Genomic DNA, 23315 nt, shown 5'->3' on the forward strand with positions numbered 1-23315 from the left:
TGTAAAAGATGTCAGCAGGAACTGGGCCAAGGCCATCAGTGCATTTGAAAAGAACTTACAGCATTCTTCCCCTGAATCTGACAGGAACTGCATGTTTTGCATTCGATGCATTGCCATCGCAGGGCCTTGACATTTGCAGTCAAATCAGTGGAGAACTTCAGGCATGATGGATGGCCTTTGAGGAGAAATGTGGAATAAAACAAACAGGCTTTAGAGAGATGCTCAATTAAAAGAACGACATTACCTAATCCTTTAACTTTGGCAGGAAACACAAAAGCCCTTGCTGAAACATTACAGGATAAATGTTAACAGAGACTTAATCAAGCAGAGAGAGAACATCAAAACGAAACAAATGAAAGATTCCCCCGACTGTGGATCAGTTAAATATTTACACGTGGCATCAACAATGCGAAGAGCCATGCGTGAAGACTTTCCAAAATCAATGTCTAAAAGCACTGTATTATCAAACACTTCTGAGCAGCTAATTAAAGATAATTTGTTCTTAACGAGGCAGAAACGGTACGCGGGTACACCGTAATGGCAGTCGATCCGTTATAGTCATGTAAAAGCATGCACTCCTGTCCCTGAGGGCTGTGAACCAGCTGCGGTTTACAGTGGGAGCACAATTTCTATACTTTCATGAACACTTAATGAAAACCACCTCTGCGTTGTTAAGTCAAACTCAGCCATAAAAATGTCACTGGGAGAACAATTCCTTGTGGCATTTCAAAATCACTGTTCAAAACAAATTACAACATAAGAGCAGGTAATTTAACAGGAACATTGCAATTCTGTCTGGAGGAGGGAAAAAATAAATAAATTAGAGTAAAAGAAACAAGCAAGCAAACTTGAAGTGGGGAAAAAATATCTTATAAAGTGCACAGCTTTCAGCTTGAATCCATCTGTGATTGTGTCAAACCATTCTGCTAATACTTCTACAGAATAGACAAATTTTATAGTTAAAAAAAAAAAACTCACTAAAGACACTTTCACTATAGCTTTCATACCACATGCATGTGAATGCTAACATAGAAACTTGGGAAAGCCCTCATTTTACGTTTAGCCAAATTACCCGGAACAATTGTCCCAAGAACTTTTTTCCCCAGACCTGTTGCTGTCTGCTTTGCCATTACAATCTAACACATCTACAGTGAAGACTAGGACAATTAGTCCCGTGACGTAGGACTGCACACGACTTTCCCGTTTCCATTGGATTTTGTCCTCCACATATAAACATAATAAAGTTGTTCATTCATCAGTCGTATTTTTTAAACTCCATTGTTGATTCAAATAGCAAACAACTCCTACTGCAAGCAGCACAACAGATATTTAAAAAAAATAGTGGTTGAACTCAACAAATCAGCATGTTCAACACCAAGTCCCATCACCAAAAGTTCCTGAACTTTGAAAAAGTACTACATCATGAGCAGGGGAAATTTTTACACGAAACTTCATTTAGACCCTGGTCTCTGCAGTCAAATCACACCGAGTACCACTTTAAGTCCCTAGTTCCTGGGGAAAGTTCCTGCGGTGGAAATCTCATCACTCTATCACCACTAGTTTTTCTCTCTAGCAGGATTTAACACTAGGGGGTTCTACTAGTGTAGTATCTTTCCCAGATATAAGCGTGAGCATCTAAATAAAAATAGATAAAGATTTTTTTTTACAGGCTAAATATTGGCCAAAAATACAAACTGTGAATTAAGCTGATTGTACAACTGATTTAGACAGTGATCCCATTGGCTCAAATGACTTATTATAGGCACTGCACTCTGTAGCACCTGTTTACAATTCCTACAAAATCATGTTATGATAAATGCTGTTTGAATGATGTTATAATGACCATATAAAAAGTTATAAAAAGATTGTAATGTTAACATACACACACTCACACACACATATACGTACGTACATACGTACGTACATACGTACATACGTACATACATACATACATACATACATACATACATACATACATACATACATACATACATACATACATACATACATACATACATACATACATACATACATACATACATACATACATACATACATACATACATACATACATACATACATACATACATACATACATACATACACTATATAAAGTATTTAAATTAATATAATTTGTATGTAGAGGATTTGTAATGACAGCGGTATAGTTGAAGAGACAAGCACTGCTCTTATTGCAGACAACAATGCTGTGAATCAAGTATGAAAACATATCGCGGGCAGAATTCAAACACCATTGCAAATTCAGTTCAGATTTGCCTTTCCTAATTGTGCATGCACAATCTTTGAGGTTTTTCATTTGCATTAATAAAGAACATTGTTCTTCGTAGACTATGTACATGCACTTGTCTGCCCCATGCATTTAAAAACACTAACCAACATCTCATGTAATAATACACAGTTGGGTACAGATTAGGGATATCAATGTTCATAAATTCCCATAATGGATCAGTGTTTAAAGGAATATGGCCATCACTTAAGTGCTTTAATTTGCTGACATATTTGAAGTGCTCTATTTTTAAAGTGTAAAAAAATAACAGCTTTACACAATGCATGATCTGCACAATGATTGTATACTGTATAATAGATAGATTTCTTGCTAGTTGAGACCTTTTCAAAGATATATGACAAGCATATTTAGTTCAGCTCAGAGATCCAAACTACACCAAGTATAGTATAAAAAACATCACTGACAAACCATTAGTAAACCACAGCAGATCACATAACTTTGTTTAGAGAAGGGTGTCTTAAACAAGCCAAACACAACATAAGAATGTGTAGATCATGGAGTGAGTGACCTGACATGTTCCTTGGCTAAAGGTATAGGACTTCATGCGGCGATCATGGTGTAGTGTTTTCCAAACTCATTTAAAAGTTGAACTAATGAAAACTAGATCTCTGGTGTGGTGGGTGGATATAGTGTGTAGAGACCAATCGGACGCTGTTTCAGAGCTGGAGCGCTCTATTGTTTGGATAGCTTTTATCGCTTAGATTGACAGGTCTTGATTTACCATGAATAGAATAGCTGAAACAGTGCTGGAATCACCACTCATCAACCTGGACCTCATCACTTCTTGTTTGTTCAATCTACTTTTAATGTGGTGTTTAACATGAAAGTAATTATGTTCAGTAAAATCACCTGAGAGTTTTTTTGGACCCATGGTTAATTATTTTTCATTGCACTCTAATGATGTCCTTGCTTAATGGGCCATCAATAAGTTTTATCAATTAAATTATCAAATTAATCATTCATTGATTCATTTCATCCATTGTACATATATCCTTCTGTTTTGTTTTTGTTTTTAGGGAACTCTGATCTATTTTCCACACAGAAAAAGTAAAATCTCTATAATTGATAGAGTTGCAATGATTTTGGTTTTGATCCCAGTGGTCCAGAATTTACAGTTTCTCTTTTGGCCACAGAATCACTCTCTCTCTCACACTCCCCTTTCTGGAACTGACTCAATCACATGATTAAGAGATATTAACAACACTCGCGATGGTTGAAATACAAATTTCATAACTCACAAACAACTAATCCCATAACGCTCACAAATTTGAGCAAATATCCTAAGAAAATCTTTAGATAGCTAGTTACAAAGACCGAGGGTGCGTCTCAATCAGCTTCCTAGGTCGTGAACGAGTAGATCAGTGGTTCCCAAACCTGTCCTGGAGGACCACCAGCCCTGCACATTTTGTATGTATCCATCATCTAACACACCTGATTCAACTCATGAGCTCATTAGTAGAGACTGCAAGACCTGAAATATGTCAGATATTGGGAGACGTATACAAAATGTGCAGGGCTGGTGGTTTTCCAGGACAGGTTTGGGAACCACTGGAGTAGATCATGTGCACCAATTCAATGATGACTTTCCTTCCAGTGACATGACAACGCCCTCATTATACAATACCACTACTGGAATTTATGAACAATGACAGAACCGATATCTTTTTGACATGTTTTTAAAAATACATTATGATAAATACTTTGCTTGTTACATATACATGCAACAATTCAGATATATATAAATTATAAATGTTAGATATAGTATGTTCATTACCTGTTTAGATGTTTATGCAGAAATAATCAACTAATGAGTTGTATTATGATAATATATGTCCTCACATGTAACAAGTTGGCTCACGATTTATGTTTTGCTCTTCATAACTTCAGTTAAGTGAACATAGTGTGCATCATAGCATAGTGTTTTAATTTGAAACTTTGTTTTTTTCACCTTAAAATGGCTGCCTCCTTGATCAGTGCCTTTACTACTACTGAACTAAGGAGCTGATTGAGATGCACCCTGAGTCACACTTGTACCAATACAATTCTTAGTTAAATGATAACTTGCTTTTGGCCATTTGGCAAAGACTTTCAGATGATTCATTGTCCATATATAGGCATGGCTCAGTCTGAAAGTTCAAACACTGGTCTTACCGCTGCTCCCACAGTCAGCACAGGACAGCAGCTCCTCTGGCCTCTTGTCTCGATTGGACTCCTTTGTGCCCAAACAGAAGCTGCATATGGGTATGGGATCAGCACGTGGCTAGAGTGAAAAAAAAAAAAAAAAAAGCATGTTTTTAATTGATGTAGACTTTAATTTGAATTAAACGGCCAACTTTTCTTTTTAATTCCTCACATAAAAACACAAAAGTAGTATGTTTTACAAAATATACATGTTTGACAAGATAAAACACTAAAGATGTACTCCAGCCAAACCCACTATACAACATGTAAGCTAGAGCTGTCGCGGTCTTGCTGTTATGGCTAACACCCTGAATGACCAAGCAAGAGAATAATGCAATAATAATTGCATTAATAATAATAATAACAATGCATAAACAAGAACTGACCAAGAACAACTGAAATACATGGCTACATAAACAGTGGAAGAACAAAGGAAAGTAAACAAGACGATAAAATTGTATTATTATCAAGAGAGAAAAAAAAGGCAACAAATTTGATTGTGTGTCACTTTTAGTTATACAGCAATTTATGCAGTACAGATTGTTTTTAAAGCAGCTTTACAGTGATAAAAGGAACATTATGCATTTCAGCTGTTGTTCACCTCAGTCATTTAAGTGTTGAAATCTTAAATCAGTTCATTTAATCTATAAAGCAGTTCTGCAAAAATAAAAAAATAAAGAAGTCATCATCCAGCTCAGTTCAGTTCTCATACAACAGTGTCAGTACAGTCAGATCAACAATATTGTTGAATATTAAGTGTCCCCACACCAACTAAGCAAGCCAGGTTGGGCTATTTGCATGTAGAACTGTTAGTTCAGACCCTTGAATCTGATTAGACGAGAGGCTTTCTAAAACTGCGGATATCTCTGCGCATTCTAGACAGGCTGTCAGTCAGTGAGGTTACATTATTACGTTACTAGGCGGCAGCAAGGGGGTGTCTTTGAGTGAGTCATTAAACCGTTCATTCAACTAATATGTTCGAAAATGCTGATACATTCATTAATAAAACAAGATGATTTTTTTTAGCAGCACTTTACAAGGCTCAACTGACCAGCAATGCTAGGGTAATGCTGAAGCTGATGCTTCATTTCATAGAGACCAATTGCATTGATTCAATGCAATGACATTGACATTCAATTCAGCGCTCACCATTCATGGGAAACACCTTAAAGTTGACAGGATACTACAACAAAGATTCTGCTTTCCTCTTCGAACATGGCAAACATTTGTTTTTTTGTAGAAATGACAATCTTCCCTTATGTTACGATCATTAACGAATTTAAAAGAACACTCAACTGTTTTTAGAAATAGGGCTTTTTAAACTTCTTTTCTACATTTAGATATGTGCACAAATGCATTATTGTCTCAGTGCATGCATTGTTTTAGTTTGGCAAGGTCGCCGCTAGCTTATCTTAGCATAATGAATGGAATCCTATGTTGCCAGCTAGCATGTCACGAGTAAAAGTGATCAAAAACAACAACAACACCTAATTACTTCTTGTGTGTATTCACAAGAAGTACAAATAGCGATGCAGATTAAGACTAGGCGATTCCCTAGGAAGATATTCTGTCAAACTAAAACTAAGCATGCAAAAAGACAAAACAGTCACTGTCATGCAAAAATGCATTTGCCCACATCTAAATGTAGGAAATAAGTTGAATAAGCCTTATTTCTAAAAACAGCAAGTGGAAAAAAGAAAGAAAACAAAAATCGTAGTTGCTTGTCAGTATAGAGGCATTAAAATATTAAGGTTATCGCAACAGCAACGCAAACAGCTTAAGCAGTGCAGTGCCTTAAATCATATTTTATGTTCACACATACCAAGATCCAAGATTTGTAACACAGTACAACCATTATTAAACACAAGGAACATGAGTGTCATAGAAAATGAGTACAGATTGGAAGATAAAAGATTTGGCAGGTGTTTTGATTAGCTTTGTTTGAATATCGAGTGTCAAACTAGACAGGTGGTTACAAACCCAGGGAGTCGGCTAGTTATTAAGCATGTGATTACGGAGGACAGATACACAGTGCCAAATATAAAGCAGCTCCTGGCACAGGCCGGATACCAACATGAGTCAAATCAATCTCAAATTACTCAAAATACCAAATGAAAAGGCACATTGGGCTAGGGATGTCAGATGTACTTCAATACCAAATACTACTAATAAAATAAAGATAGTAGTCAGTGCAATACTAGTCTTTCTGCAATGTACCACAGACTCAAAGTGCTGACTGACAGACGCCTGCTGGTTTTGGCATTGCAGTGTAAATGCAACCTAATAGTGGTGACATGGTTAATTGTAATACTTTTTTTTTTTTAAATAAAATGAAATATTAACAAAAATCTAGTCACTACCCTTAATTTCACTTACTTAAAAAGACTTGATATACTACCGTTCAAAAGTTTGGGGTCAGTACCTTTCTTTTTAAATAAATTTTACAATAAGCATGCATTCAATTGATCAAGTGGAAAGACATCTATAAAATGTTTTAAAATATTTAAATGATTTCTGAAGGATCATGTGACACTTTAGACTGGAGTAACGGCCACCAAGGGAATAAATTACATTTTCAAATATATGAAAACAAAGTTATTTTAAAATTTAATTTCACAATATTACCGTTTTGTATTTTTGAACTAAATGCACCCTATGTGAGCCATTATATAATAAAAAGGGATACTGTTTTCTGAAAATGTTATTGTGGCAATCATACTACATTCTGGGGGCCCATTCTTCGTACATCACTAACTCAGTTAGCTGGATTTGACTGTTGACGATTTAGCTTGACCTCGGATTGTTTGGTTCTTCGACGCTCATGCTGGACTTGCTGTCATAGCAACAGGTCCGTTAGCTTAAACCTGCTCGGGAGCAGAAGCTTATTTCATGTAAATAGGATTAGATTGCATCTTGAGGTTAAACTTAAAATCTGTCCCGGCCACTGCTACTTTATTACAATACTTCATTACTGAAACAGGGGCAATAATAATTTAAAATAATAATAAATATAATAGTTTATTTGAAAATAATACTTTAATGTTGTGTAAAATTTGCGTATACTACTATAGACACAGTCAATTGATTGAGAGATTTATTTGTGAATTGGGATGGAATAATTACTTTATAGTTGTATTGGAGGTTTACACACATTGTGCAGTTAATCTTCCTAGTGCATTAATGTGAGTGATGACGGATAATTTGATAATTTGAAAAGATCTGGGATCTGTCAAATCATCTCAGATGTATTAAGCGAGGTACGAAGAACGGGCCCCTGGCTAGGGATGCACCGAAATGGGATGCAACCAATAATGGTATTTTCATGATTTGGCTAAAAAGGGGCACAAAATATGCGCTGCCCCGCTCCTCAGTTGTTTCCCTCTCGTGCAAATTTGTTTCTCTCATCTTTTTTTCCTTTTTCTTTTCCGTTAACTTTGCAAGCATCACTGCTTTCGAAGATGCACAACTTCGAAGCAACTCTAGCTGAGCAGGTAAGTCTGTACTGGACAACGCTGGTAAAATGATGCAAACCTCTCATTCATCCAGTCCCTGCTATTCTCTGCTCAGCTCACATACTCTGATAATAATAGCCTTGTTGGACTCTATTTGGATAATTGGCCAAAAAAATTAATCTGTTAAATCTGAGTATTATTAACTGAAAAAAAGAATATTGATATTAATATATTGATATTTAACATTTTCTGTCCAATTTGGTGTGTTACTTTAAATAGAAGTGGTGTTATTTAAAAAAAAAATGTACTTTGTAAATTCAGATGAATTAAATTCAATAAAAAAAATTTGGCCAAGTACATCCAAATTTTTTGTTTTTGCCCAGAATTATTTTGGTGCATCCCCAAGTCTGTCACAAAATGTGTGGTAAGGTATCCAAGATCTCTTCAGATCAGATGCTAACCCAGATGCAGAATCCATGAGATGTGACACTTGTCTGGCTAACACCAGACCAAGCTCATCTTTTAAGATTGAACATTGGTCTGGGGAGTCTGCTATGCATTTTCTACTGCACAAGAGGCATGATCAAAGAGCAAAATTCAATTGACTCTGTTGCGCAATTGGATAGCCCTTCAAGCAATCAGACCACAAAACATGTGACGGGCACCGATCCATTGATTCTCTATCGGTCAGTGTTAAACATGCCAATAGCGCGGCAGGTGTATAAGCCAGTCTGTGATTGGTTCCCACAAATGTGTAACAGAAGCAGGATAAATTAATGTTATAGGTTTCCATGCGGAGCTGCAGGGCAAAATCAAATCGCTGAAAAATGCGGCTGGGTTTACCCAGTCTAGTATGATAGCACAAACAACAAGAAATTAAATCAAAATCCCTTTTTGAATTTAGGATGCGTGCTGCATTTGACTACTGTAAAGATAACATCATCATGTAAAAGCCTCCAAAAACGCAGCCGCTAATACAACCAACCAAAACACACACACACACACACACACACACACACACACACACACACACACACACACACACACACACACACACACACACACACACACACACACACACACACACACACACACACACACACACACACACACACACACACACACACACACACAAATCTGGTACTTCTGATGAAGGATAAAGGATGCCCAGCAGGATGTGTCCTGAATTTTGCACGTCACCACACACCGCCTTGCCGTATCACCGAGCGCTGTGATACACAACACTGAGCCTGTGTAAATATTGGCAATGGGATGTTATACAACTGCAAGAGTTGTAGCCAGTGCCCTCTGAACGAGGGTAACGCAAGTTGCTGATGCCAAAAGAAGATTAGAGAGAACCAAACAGGCTCAGTGAATAGCTCTCGAGATAAGACTGTATCTTTCCTCCCACGAAAGCCTGTGGCATGCAGGACTTGTGTAGTGGAGATCAGAAAAATGTTACATGGAATCTGACGGGAAAGTCTGCCACCACACCCTCACATCTCCAAACAGTTGCATCTAAATCTCCACACGGGTTGTGTAAGCCCATTCAAGCCTGTGTCCTTAGATTCAGCATCACACGCTCGCAAAAACACACCAATCTCCTGAGAAGAGAAACTGGTAGAAGTTGAGAATAAACAAGCGAGCAATTCAGCTCAATTCTCTCCCAAAAGGCTTGTCAGCAAGAGACGGAGCGGTCTGTTGGGGGAGGGTGTATATTAGATGCAGATGGGGCATTAGAAGATGTAGCAAAACTACATCTAGTGGGTATGTTCTCTGTACCATCTCAAGAGAGCCACTCAGGCTGAGCTCCCCGCTGTGCCGTGTTGATAAATATTGAGTGTCTGTTCTGGTGAGAAACCTGTTGAGAGTAATGCCAGACTAATTGTTTTATGCAACAGGCAATCAATCCCTAGCCTACTAATCATTTTGGCAGACCATCAATTTGCAGATGGGTTATTCATAAACATTGCAAGTTTTCATTTAAGTGCCAATTGAAAGGCTCCAATCGATGGCCCCTGAATGATACGCAAAGCTCTTCATACAAATGACGAGTTGTTAGTGCTCAAAAATGAATGTGTGCTCATAGCTTATAGAGGACTTCTATCCCCGAGGGCAACAATCACAATACACAACAAAAATCCCACCATGCACATAATGCTTGACCTCAATTGCCTCCAAACAATAATTCTATTTTTCACGCACAGAAGGGGAAAAGCACATGAACCGCCGTCTCGTATAAATATAAACCACCGGTAACACTTTAGTATGAGGAGCACATTCACTATTAATTACAACTTTTGCCTCAATAAACTCCTAATTTACTGCTTATTAATAATTAGTAAGGCAGTTTTTGTAGCATTTAAGTTTAGGTATTGGGTAGGATTAAGGGATGTAGAATATGGTCATGCAGAATACGGCATTAATATGTGCTTAATAAGTTCTAATACACAGCCAGTATCCTAGTAATATGCATGCTAATAAGCAACTAGTTAATAACTGAACCTTACAATAAAGGGTAACACTTTATTTTAAGGTTCAGTTATTAACTATTAACTAGTTGCTTATTAGCATGCATATTACTAGGATATTGGCTGTTTATTGGAATTTATAAAGCACAATTAATGCCTTATTCTGCATGACCATATTCTACATCCCTTAATCCTACCCAATACCTAAACTACTACAAAACTACCTTACTAACTATTAATCAGCAGTAAATTAGGAGTTTATTGAGGTAAAATTTGTAGTTAATGGTGAATATGTGTTCCCTATACTAAAGTGTTACCAAATAAAGTGTTACCAAACAACTTATTGCAGCTCTACATACCATATCATTCAATAATATTAGCTCTAACTTGATTTCAATGGCATAATTCCACTGCCTCGTTAGAATTTTTTCTGCACGTGAAACATATACTTTACACACAAAGTATGTGCACAAAGATAAAAAAAACACACAAAAAAAAAAACATAGCTACTTGAAAGACTGGCATGTTTGACGTTGAGTTAGATATGATCTGAGAGTAAGCTACTTGATATGTAGGAAAAAACGAAACAAAAATAAACACGCAGGCAGATTCTCACATGACTTTTAAACACTCATACAGAATTTCACATGTATTTATGTCTGTTTAGCCAAAATGTCATTATGACAGTGATTACATGCACTGTTTAAGCAAATAAATCCTGCTAGACAAACCAAACCCTTACTCCAAGAGAACTAGAACTACCACCATGTTTTCTCTCCACTGAAATTTAAACTGCTCAAATGTACAACATTCCTTCAGCTAGAGCTGTAGTATTCTGAATAAATGAAGCAGTTTTTTTATTCTTCCACAATGCTGAATAGAAATCTAAACAAAATATGTAATAAAAAACCCAGGACTTCTGTGATAATCTGAATTGCTGTAACACAAATAATGTTACGGTGTGATTAAAAAGCCATTTTGTATCTATACATTTTAACTGGTCTCTGAATCAGTGGCAGCGCAAACGCAGACCTGAAAGTATGATTTTGTCAAAGGTTTAATAGATGCAGGTGAATTGTTGTCATTTATCAATCAAATCGTGTGGGTGTTTGAATTGAGATTGTGAACTTTTACAGATTAATTGTGCAGCTCTATTTTTATTATACAATTAAAGGGATGGTTCACCCAAAAAATGAGCCCATGATTTACTCACCCTCAAGTCATTCTAAGTATATATGACATTCTTCTTTCAGACTAATAAAATCTAAGTTATATTAAAGTCCTGGCCAATCCAAGCTTTATAATAGAAGTAAATAGGGTCTAGGGTTGGGTATCGAGAACCGATTCCAAATTTCCAAGAACTGTGAATTTGATAAGAGACAAATTTCGATTCTGCTTATCAATTGTGCACGAGTGTGCATTTCAACTGCGACACGAAAGAACTCTACAGAGGTGTTGAATACTGTGCATACGTCCAAAGCACAAAAAGCCACCTCTCATATCATCAAACGTAAATACCGAGTAGAGTTCTCTTTTGCATCATCTTATGCTTAAAATGAAAAATACACACAAAAGTATGGCGAAATATCCTCGTAAACAGACAGTTGTCTTAAGTGAAGTTAAACAGTTGAGAATGAAAACGTGTAGCTGTGTGCATTTGGTCTTCTGTATCAATGTTAATCAAAGACAAACTTGTTCAGTTGTTGTTTTTTCTATTCGGCTACTGTTTTTTAAATCGGCTACTGCCGATTTGTTTATTTGTTCATTTATATTAGTTTAGTTGTTTGTGGTGCGGCATTTTGGTTAAAAACATAGGCAAAAGGTCCTTGTGTTAAGTCAGGCTACTGATTTGAGTTCATGGTATCATACAGGTCATATTGGAAGTGACATGAGGGTAAGTAAATGATGGCAAATTTTCATTTTTAGGTGAACTATTAACCCCCACTTCTTTTAACCACCCAAACCTCCACCACCATGACCATTTGGACTAAGTTTGGAATAGCGCACACCCTTTTGTACATTGTTCATAGTATGCAAACTTTCAGTAAGCATAGAACACCCAGGTGTCCTATTAAATTTGCCAACACTTGAGGCAGAGCTTAGAGCAGAACACAAGATCAACAATGAAATGTAATCGACTATAAACCTTTCATGTCCAGTGAGCTGGATTAACCAGAAGTTAAAATCAGTCACACTTTTAAACATACTTCCCGAATCAATAATTGATGATTGATGAGGTTGACACACAAATATAGTGAGACCATGTAACTATGTAGTTGTTTGTAATATGTATTGCAAAATAATGCTTTATTTAAATACCATTACAAATTTTAATACAAATTTTAAAAATCGTTTAGCCTATACTGCACAGTATTCAATGAGTATTCCATGCTAGACCTAACCATGGTTGCATCGTTGACAATGTATACAAACCTAGCAACAAAATGAGTGTCTATTTGCTCATAAATTAAACTAGGACAGTCTCACGTCAGTGTGACTGTGAGCACAAATATGTGCTGGCTGGTAGTAGTCACTGGCTACACCCTGCTGAAAATTGTGACAAATATGTGATCTGGAATGTTTACAAAAGGAACATTCCACAGATGACACAGCAAAAACGGGCAATAATAGCACGTTACTCTGAGACAGGTCTATTTCACTGAGGGACACGAGTCCTTTTACCTCAAACATTCAGCTCATTAATTAACAATATCCTTCTATTTAAGGCAACATCACAAAAGCAACACCTGAACATGCCTTTCTCAGGTGTTTTGTCCACTAAGTGGAGCTAGTGCACATCCACACAAGACAGAATGTTCTGTGCCATGTTTGACTCTGAATTAAAGGCCAGTGAATCCTGACTGCAGTGGCTGCACAGGGAACAAGCAAGTGCTACAGGTGCAAGTCTGCAAAAACATTCTGCAAAACGTGTGGCTGTGATGACCGCAGGGGTGTGTACATGTGTAAATTTGAACAATGCAGAAGTGAAATGCTGAGGGGAAGAACATGAGGTTCTCTCTGATGTTTCAAATGGACACTTTAGGTTAGGGTACAATTCTTACTATTAGCTAGTTGCATATGAGCATGCACATTACTAGGACATTGGCTGCATATAAAGCACATATTAATGCTTTATTCTGCATGACCTTTTTCTACATCCCTTAATCCTACCTAATACTTAAACTTAACCTTACAAACTATTAAGCAGAAGGCATTTGAGGCAAAAGTTGTAGTTGATATTAAGAACTGGACCCTCGTGTGACTCCCACAAATAAAAAAATAATAACCAGATATTTGTATTGTGATGCTGCAAATGTACTAGTCTCATTACGTTTTTTTATGTTTAATAAATTAAAAAAAATCAATCAATCATCTATTAGGGCTGTGCTAAGAATATAGATAAATCGATACATTGTCATGGACTCCTGTCGATGCGCATATCGATACTGTGTGCTTTTGAATGTATCGGTAACCAATTATCGCGTGATGTCAAGTGGTGCCAATTTTAGCAACACAAGCAGCAGTGCAAGACATTCAAAATGGATAAGAAGATTTTAAGTTGTTACTTTTATGGAATATGTTTCCAGTTTTGTTTAGTCATTGAGCATTGTTGACACACTTCAGGTGTAACTATAAATGACACCATCATTTATAATGAATATATAATATATAATGAAAAGATTTCTATTCTTAAATTAAAATAATAGTCATCCGGTCTCCAGTTGATAAATGAACGCAACATTGCAGTGTGCCTCCTGTCCTCCTGTCACCATTATCTTGATATAAAACAAAGTCTCAGATTTCACTTGACGTCCATTTTATTACAAAATTCAAAAACAAATACTGTTTTGGCACTGTGGAGTAAGATTGCACTGGCACAGCTCAGTTCAAGAGAAGCAGCCGCGAGCACACGTGAACTGATCTTCTCTTACGCATTAATACCAGTAACAGTGCAAAATAAACATAAATGAGCATCTGAATTCTGAAAGTGTGTTAAAACATACAGGACAACTTGCCCAAATCTGTATCATGTCACATGTAATTGCTCAATCAGTGTTTTAAACGCAAAAAAGACGACAGTAAAACAGCTTGTAAACAAGTTACCCGATATCAAAAAATAATTGACATTGAACAAAGACATTTTATTTCTCATTTAACTCATTGTTTTTATAATAAACAGATATTGCTCATATCATGATATGCATCATATTATCAGTATTGTGACATTGTTGGTGATACACAGCCATAATTAGGGCTCAGCTATCGACTTTTTTGTAATAGATTAATCTAACACTTTGATAATAATTACTTGTTTCTTTACTAAAGAGCAGTACTAAATATATAAGAGAAAATAAGACGGGTATCTTAAAATTAACATCTAATTTGTTTTCTTTTTGGATGAATTAAGTTTTATTGCTGAAATTGCACATTAATAACTGTGAAACTAAGCAATTTTAATGCATACAATTGACATATATAAAAATCTATTTCAAATTACTTTAAATAGGTAAACATATAGTTCAATCTAAAACTAAACCTACAACCAATAAACCACAATACCAATAATGCCTAAACATTGTATTTATGTTGTGCAACTTAACTTTCATGCTTCAGCTCAGGCATGACATAAGCCTTTCTTCTGAAGGCAAAAATTCTGGACAGGCTAACTAAGAACAAGAGATGTGCAGATCAGCTCTAACTTCACTGAATCAAACCATCTACTCGCACCCGATCGTCACAAATTAAACTCATCCGTGTTATGCGCGATGTTATTGTCACATATTAGCTACACTGAAGTAGGATATATATAAAAAAAAAAAAAACTTATTTGGCGAAACTACTTTTCTTTACCTATAATTCGACAACATATACATCACACAGAGGAGTAACTGCTGGAGCGCAATCAAACGCGAGAGATGAGTTTGCATTCAATTCAGAGACAGTTCACACATACAGATGTACATTGATCTAATAATTAATCATTGTAACACAGCTTGTTTTATTACGTTAGTAGCTATAGACTAAATATGATTAAAATGTGATATTTAAATTACACAAATCAATGAAAGCACGAGCACTGCAACTGCTCATCACAAACACACATTACAGCTTGTTCTGATGTTTGTTGCGCCTAGCGTTGAGAACATTTTAATGGTGTATTTCGAAGATACTATCAAGTCTCATTAAAGATTTCACAGACATCACAATGACGGTGATCCATTTGCAAAGCTGCAAACTTCAAGGTGTTCATGTGTTTGGAGTTGCTCGTATCTCCTCAGCTGAGGCGTGAAATGCCGCAAATGAAAGTTAAACATTCAGCGTTGCATCCTGAAGCTCAACACACAGTTGAGTTCACTTAAATATAGCGAGGCTAAATAATATTACCAGTGCTGATGCCACTCCCTCTCACAGTGCGGTCTTTGATCTCGACATGAGCTGAAAACAAAAGGTAAAGAATGACATGCATTCATTGCGTTTTACAGTGAAGTGAGAGTTCTGTCTATTAAAATCAACACAATAATTTCTCTCGTCCACCAGCAATTGTTGGGATGTTTACCTGAACCGCAGATATAACCGCAACAACAATTTTATATTTAGTCTTTCTGCAACATCCGTGTGTAGTTAAATGGACTAAACAAAGCGTCGAGGCAGATGATTTTGCCTTGAGGATTTTTTAAATTCGATTAACTCGAGTTACTCGATGAATCGTTTCAGCCCTAGCCATAATTATATTATATTATAATATATTATTATATATCCCTATCCCATTTTTTTGGGGAGTTGATTTGAGATATAATAATAGATAGAATAAAATAAAATCTAAAATTAAACCTGGCCTCATTTCATTAAACTCAGGACTAATGAGACCCAAATGAAACTACACTGCGAATGAGCTCTCATGCATTGAATTGACCATGATTCATGATTACACATCCGTGTTCTCCTAAGCTTTTCAAGATGAAAGCACAGATAACTCTTTGGTTAAAAGTTATTTCAATAGTATCATCCACCATATTCTTATTAGCCCTGAAAAGATAAGAATGCATACTTCTGCAGGAGGCGAAAGGTTGTGAAGAATCAAGCACAATGAAGTTAATGAAAATATATCAATAGAGCCATGAAAAATTGCATACTTTCAAAATAAAGGGAATTAATTTAAACATCTATAAAGCCCTGCATAATGATGAATGTAGCTAACGTTTAAGGCTGCATGAGCCATTACGGTCCCAATACCGTGAAAGTGTAACAATCAGTAAAAATCACTTAGGAGCAAAGTAATCATGGGCTTCAACCCACATTAAACATGACTGCTGTGCCTCTTATCTACATAAGCTTCCTGAGATCCCACCTCGGATACCCACAAGAAAGGACATATCACTGTTGAATGGTGGCGTGCATGCGGTTATGCCTTCCCCTTATCCCATAACCAGACACTAACAGTAATTGACACATAAATAGTGTGTCTCCTGGCTCGGTTTGTGAGATCCAATCCAGTGACATGAACATCAGCATCATCTTTCATGCGTTTTGAGACCAAATAGAGTCAGAGAGCGAGAAAGAAGTATGATTTTATTTAAGCCTGACGACGTCTCATGCTTCAGCGTGAAAGAGGAATGTAGGGCAGATCTGTTCTAACGCTGACCCGTGACTCGTCCCATTACATTTTCCAACAGCTCTATTAGCTCATCCAGGCCTCTAAAGTCCAGGAACTTAACGGAGATGGCAGGGCTATTACATTACCATTACTTCATTCAGGTCAATCTGCCCGAGGAACAGCAACATGGCACACGTTCAGGTATCTGAGGCTCTGGTTAGCTAAGTGACAATTACTGCAGCCCTAATTAAGCCATCTCCACTTCAGGCTGTGTCTGACCCTTACTAATTATGCATATATGTGGTGGCTGTGGCTTAATGCTTAGGGACTTGAGTTGTTAACACAAAGCAAACAGGTTCAATGGCAACAAAAATTGATCCAGGAGCTCTAGAGTTACACAGATCTCAATCTTGCACTATCAATAGTGACTTTAAAGAACCCACTAAGCCTGAACAGCAAGTCAAATCTGAACTACTGGCCTCGTGTTGCAAAGTTCAACCAGTGCCTTAATATGCATCTCTAAAAACAGAGTAGAGCTGGACGATATGACCTAAAATCCAAACCTCGATAATGATCAATATATGGTTATTTGTTATGCATTAATGAAAGAGATTGACTGTGGGAATTAGTCATACCATCTCTTTATTAATTGTGAAGCTCTGTGTTGTATATAGTTAATTCAAAAGTAGAAAAATACTTTTGAGCAAGTTATAAATCACAGGACAGCATTGACAATGAGTTTCTACGTTCCTCTATGTGTGAGCTGTCTGTTTAAGTGGTCGTGTTACACAAACGACGCATCAGCACAGTAGCTCAAAATAATTATACACATCTGATGGTCTAAAAACCACTAATTTTCAGACTGGCAAGCCTTAAAACACATACAATTGACAGTTTACTAAAGAATGCAAGTGAAAGTGATCTGGCAAGGGGCCATGTTTTCCATATTGATGTTATTATTTAATGGTGTAAAATCATTTGAATGTTTAAACTGGCACGCCTTTAAACACATGACAAACTTCCGTGATGATGCTGTCTGCATTCGTTGTGTCTGTGCATGAGTTTTGCTCAATTGTCATTGACTGGCCAGAGCAGTCATGTGACTATGCATGGTAGTTATGTGTGGAGGTTTTTTGTTTTTAAAAGAAAATTATTAACAGAAATAAACTCGAAATAACCTACATAGGAAAATTACATCAGTTAGAGGTTCTGAATTTTAGTTTTTTCGATTAATTGTCTCACCCCAAGTATGAGTTTCTTCACATAAGCTATAGGCTCTTTGAGACAGCTGTGCAAAAAATAATGCTTGTTGAACAGTTGAAACATACCAGATACATGGAAAGAAAGTGGTATTGCTTTGAAAATGAGCATTTAGCAGAAGTCACAGAGGAAGGATATGACCTCAACAAACTGCACACTGAATTTAACAAATGATCTAAAACTCATACAAATTAAACTAATAAAACTAATAAATAAACTAATACATTTCACCTGTGTTAGTTAGCTAACTTAAGCATAGCAGGTTATTTTCCTACAAAAGTTTACTCTAGAGCAGTATAGCACATTCTTCTGTACTCCTACAGCTGCATCAGTAAAAGCCCTGTTCACACCACCAAAGACTTACAACTTTATACAAATGCAGAGCTACTTAATACAGTAACAACTAATGGGTCTGTGAACACTAGAAAGATAATAATAATAATAATAATTCATTACATTTATATAGCACTTTTCTAGGCACTCAAAACACTTTACATAGAATGGGGAATCTCCTCAACCACCACCAATGTGCAGGACCCACCTGGATGATGCTACGGCAGCCATATTGCGCCAGAACGCCCAGCACACACAATTTAGATAATTATAAACATTACTACCACAACCACAGGAACACCTACTAGCAACCGACCAGTAGCAGCATGCAGCAAAGATTTGGTGGTTGTGACAACTTTGAAACCAATCAGATATTTCTAACTCCATACGCTCTCGGACTAAATATAAAATATCTTAACCTGTGTTCCCATGATGAACGGAGGTCTTACGGGTGTGGAACTACATTAGTGTGAATCATTAATGACATCAATTTCAGTTTTGGGTGAACTAACCCTTTAATATAAAACACAGTATAGTTTTTTCTATTTATAAAAAGGACTGAAAAAATAGAAAAATGACATTGATCATGTGTATTACATAATCAACTATAACACACTTGTTAAGATTTAGGGGAGTAAACGGGACGGTTTATCACAATATAGCCTGATATCACATCTCAAAAAAACTCATAATACAATTACGATTCAATTAGATACAAAAACTTCAGTCATTCGTTTTAACACAATTTATTTTTAAATAATAAAGAAAAAAGATTGTCATACGAGTTCGAATCAAAAGTTTATGACAAGACAACAGCCAAGAAGTCTTCTCAGTCTTCTGTGCTAAAATGTGCCATGTGTAAAATCTAGTGCAGGTCACTTCAACCCATGGACTAAGAAGAAAACATGGGGCAACACGGTTGTTGATCGCTGACAGGTATGTTTAAGCGAGAATGGACTTGTTGGTGCATTGACAGAAATTGCAAAATTGTCAAAATGAAGGCATCTCTTGAAAAAAACAAAAAACACTTTTTTAACACATTGCATCTACATATCGTTAGTCATATGATGTTGCTGTATTGTTACACCCCTATTGTTTAGGTATAACAATGTTAACTAAAAGGTTTACAAGACCACCCCTGATTAGACATCACCTCTTTACAGTCCCAACCGGACTGTTTTGTTAATTTTAAGTTGTACTTGAGTTTCAACTAAAACTTTTATAGCAAGATTCTGTGCATTCTTATGGAGACCAAAGTAAAATGCACAGCTAAGACCAAAATGCCATAATGACATTTCTAGAAAGAGAGAGCAAATTGCATCAGCCACAGCTGGTAAACAGTGGTCTAGTACTGATTCAACACCATTACTGAAGAACAGATGTAATCAGCAAAGCTTTAACAGACCTTCATTGAATTACTATCTTTTAAACTAAGCAAGAGTTTCAAGAATGTCAAAAAAAGAGGCCAGCCATGAGATCTAATACACCTTCAACGCAAAAATCTAATCCTGCTAGCTAATGGGACAAAAGAAAGCCGGATTTGGCCCTCTCTTTTCTCATAATTTAACCCCTCGCAGAATATGATAAAGAAGCCTGGAGCAGCTGCAGACTGACCAGTCCCCAAGCACACAATTAACAACAAAAGAGCTCTTTTAATGCATTGAGCTAATCAGCAGCCAGCCCACCACTGCAGTCCCCCTGAACCATCTGCAAGACGGCAGACCGTCTCCGTGATTGTGAAAAAAGACTGGCACCACACTATCATGTCCTAGGGTCACTGAAGCACATTGCTTAGCAACAGTCAAGCCCCCGTGCATGGAAACCAAAAAGCTTTTGCTTTCAAAGAGCAACTCAATAAGGAGTGGACAAGGGAATGTGCTCCAAGATTTGATTACCAAATGGCCTCCGATCACTCGCTGACCAATGTAGGAAAAGAGCATTAAGAGCCACCTAGTATGACCCTTAAGTGTCCAGCAAGTGATTGACAAAGTAACACATTCTTTACATTTTCATTGGTCTATAGACTATTCATACATCATCTCTAAACTATGAGTGACATGAAAGAGAGACTTATAAAGCAAATACAAGTAGCCCAAACGGAAAGAAAGGATGTAAATGAAGTTTGGAAAAGAATCTGCTATGCCTTGACTGATGTAGGAACAATTTTAAAAGTATTATATAAGGTTGCAGCTTTTTAAACAAATACTTTGAAGAAAAGGAATGGACGCGGTTGAGTTTTGAAGTTGAACATAACCATACACCAGTACAACTGTAGGATTCTGCAACAATTCTGACATGGGCTGTTCTATCAACGTCAGTTTCACTTCTTCGAAGAGTGAGTGGAGTTCATAACAAGGCTCAGTTTGCCTGGAACAAATGTAGGGATCTCCATCATTTGGCTTGCCAATTAAAGTCAAAGTAACATCAAAAATAAATCATGTTACTTTATTAATATATAATAATGGTGTTATTGAATGATTCATCAGCGCACCATTTCAAGAGTAAAAAATAAAATATATTTACATTCTTAAATCACAAAACTCTTACTTCAAATCACCCACACTCCTCCAACCAGATCCATTCAGGCAAATAATAGTCACTTTCACAAATCAAACATAATTATATCACATCCTACAATTTAATGTATTAAATACACTGGAAGTGTTTTACATGATCTATGTGCAATGGGTTGCAAATGTGGTTTTATGCTGATTTAAGATTTTTAAATATGGGAATAGCACCTGTAAAAAATCATTGCAGAAAGGTCTAGATTAAGAAGCTGTAGGACAACATACAAGCACTGTAACTCACAAAAGATCCCTCAGTCAAATAACACAGCTACTCCAACATCTGCAGCATATCATGCTCTCATTTAGAGAACTATCTTGGAGCAAACCAAAGATGATTTAGGAATAAAAACATGGTCTACTCATTTTTCACAGAACATTTCAATCACACAATGTTAAAATCAAACTCAAGTTCACTCATGTGGATGACAAAGCGGTTTGGGTGAATGGTAAAGAAACCCTTTACCATAACAATGAGTTGGGGTATGGTTTTGAAATATTTCAACAATTTAGTCCACTTTTGTACAGTTAAGCCCCGAAAAGCTACAAACACTGGACTTAAACTTCCAAACAACGGTCTTCCTAGATGTTGTTGTCTCTGGTAAGATAGTTCATGTCATTGTATATGATTCCTTTTAGAAGGAGTATTTCTGTTTCTGACACTTGTGTACTTTAGCATTAGAAACTCTAATGCTAAGGTCTCAAAACAACACTCCACAATCAAACAGGCTAAACTTTGGATAAAGATGCTACACACAGGGGTCTTACAATATTAATGTCACGATTCAGTTAGATACATGATGCTGTCACAATACTTGAAACAAGACAAAAGGAGTTCAAATCATTAATTTAAAGACAAACTGTTAGCATGTATGTTTCATTAAAATGGTACATTTGGTATTATATCAGGGATGGACTTGAAAAGCTTGGACTTGGTCATGGTCCCCAACACACAGGGCAATGATGACACCAGTATAGAAACATTCATTATTCTGCTTAACTAAAGACACAGGATCATGTTTGCGAAATATGCCTACACTCTGTCCAGGACTACAAAGGGCTTGATTCTTAGTTTACAAGACCTACATGCAACCTCAAAGACACTCTCAGACATGACCATGCTTGCAAAATCCTATAAGATTTATTTGAAACATTGATGCAATACTTCATTGTGTTTGTGATGTGAGGTGTCTAAACGGCATCTTAACTGGTTTGGCTTCAAACGGTCAAAAGCTAATATTTTGAGGCACACAACACACCATTGTATTTGTGAATTTTAAGGATGAGAGGTGCCACATAATACTGTTGTCTTGAGGCTGTCTACAACGGAAACGACAAAGCAATAATTCCAAATCCATTTGTCCTGTGTACATTTTTTTGCAAGCACTTGGAGTATGGCAGAAATAGAATCTATTGCACCACATCAAGTGTATTCCACTGTTTCGTTTTACTTTTGCCACGCCGCTTGCATCTGATGTAGACAATGTAGATTCATCTACTTTACATTTACCTGCCACTGGCAGTCCTTTTATAAACTTGTCCATGCTTAGCACATAATGAAGCGGCAGTGGCTCAGTGGTTCACGTAGATTGTCTACAAACCGAAAGGTTGGTGGTTCGATCCCCGGTTCCACCTGACCAAGTGTCGAGGTGTCCTTGAGCAAGACACCCCAGCTGCTCCCGACGAGCTGGATGATGGTGCCTTACATGGCTGACATCGCCGTCGGTGTATGAATGGGTGAATGTGAGGCGAAAATATAAAGCGCTTTGGATGGCCATAGGGTCTGTTAAAAGCGCTATATAAATGCAGTCCATGTACCATTTACCACATAGCCATGCATAATTCGATATTTATACGCAGTACTCAATTCTGATTCGTCAAACGCACCACCTAGCTATTCCACAACAGCAGCTGACTGTACACTAACCCTTGCTGAACCCCCCAGTTTGGAAATCTCTGCATTATTTGATGAGATCAGTCTTAACTTTCATTTTGGGAGGACTACAAACAATACATACTGTCACTACCAACAACGCATTTTGTATTGAAATACATTGTTACACCCCTAGCCACAAGTATGCTTTGTACTGAATATCAAGAGTTTTCCAAAAAAACGAAAACAATGCAAGTTTCTAAGGTGGTTCATGG

At 36.8% G+C, this 23315-nt stretch overlaps 1 protein-coding gene across 4 annotated transcripts in view; it reads right to left on the reverse strand.

Annotated features, from left to right (window-relative positions):
• The window catches only part of kat6b (K(lysine) acetyltransferase 6B), a 42684-nt gene that overhangs the window by 15181 nt on the left and 4188 nt on the right, over positions 1-23315 (reverse strand). For all 4 annotated transcript variants that reach the window (XM_067422214.1, XM_067422218.1, XM_067422217.1 and 1 more), the window contains exons 3-4: positions 4460-4568; positions 60-175 (exon numbers count right to left, since the gene is read on the reverse strand). In XM_067422214.1, coding sequence (XP_067278315.1) covers positions 60-175; positions 4460-4568 — 225 coding nt within the window. The remainder of the gene's footprint in view (positions 1-59; positions 176-4459; positions 4569-23315) is intronic.

Source organism: Pseudorasbora parva, chromosome 17 (genome assembly GCF_024679245.1).
Source record: "Pseudorasbora parva isolate DD20220531a chromosome 17, ASM2467924v1, whole genome shotgun sequence".
Lineage (NCBI taxonomy): Eukaryota > Metazoa > Chordata > Actinopteri > Cypriniformes > Gobionidae > Pseudorasbora > Pseudorasbora parva.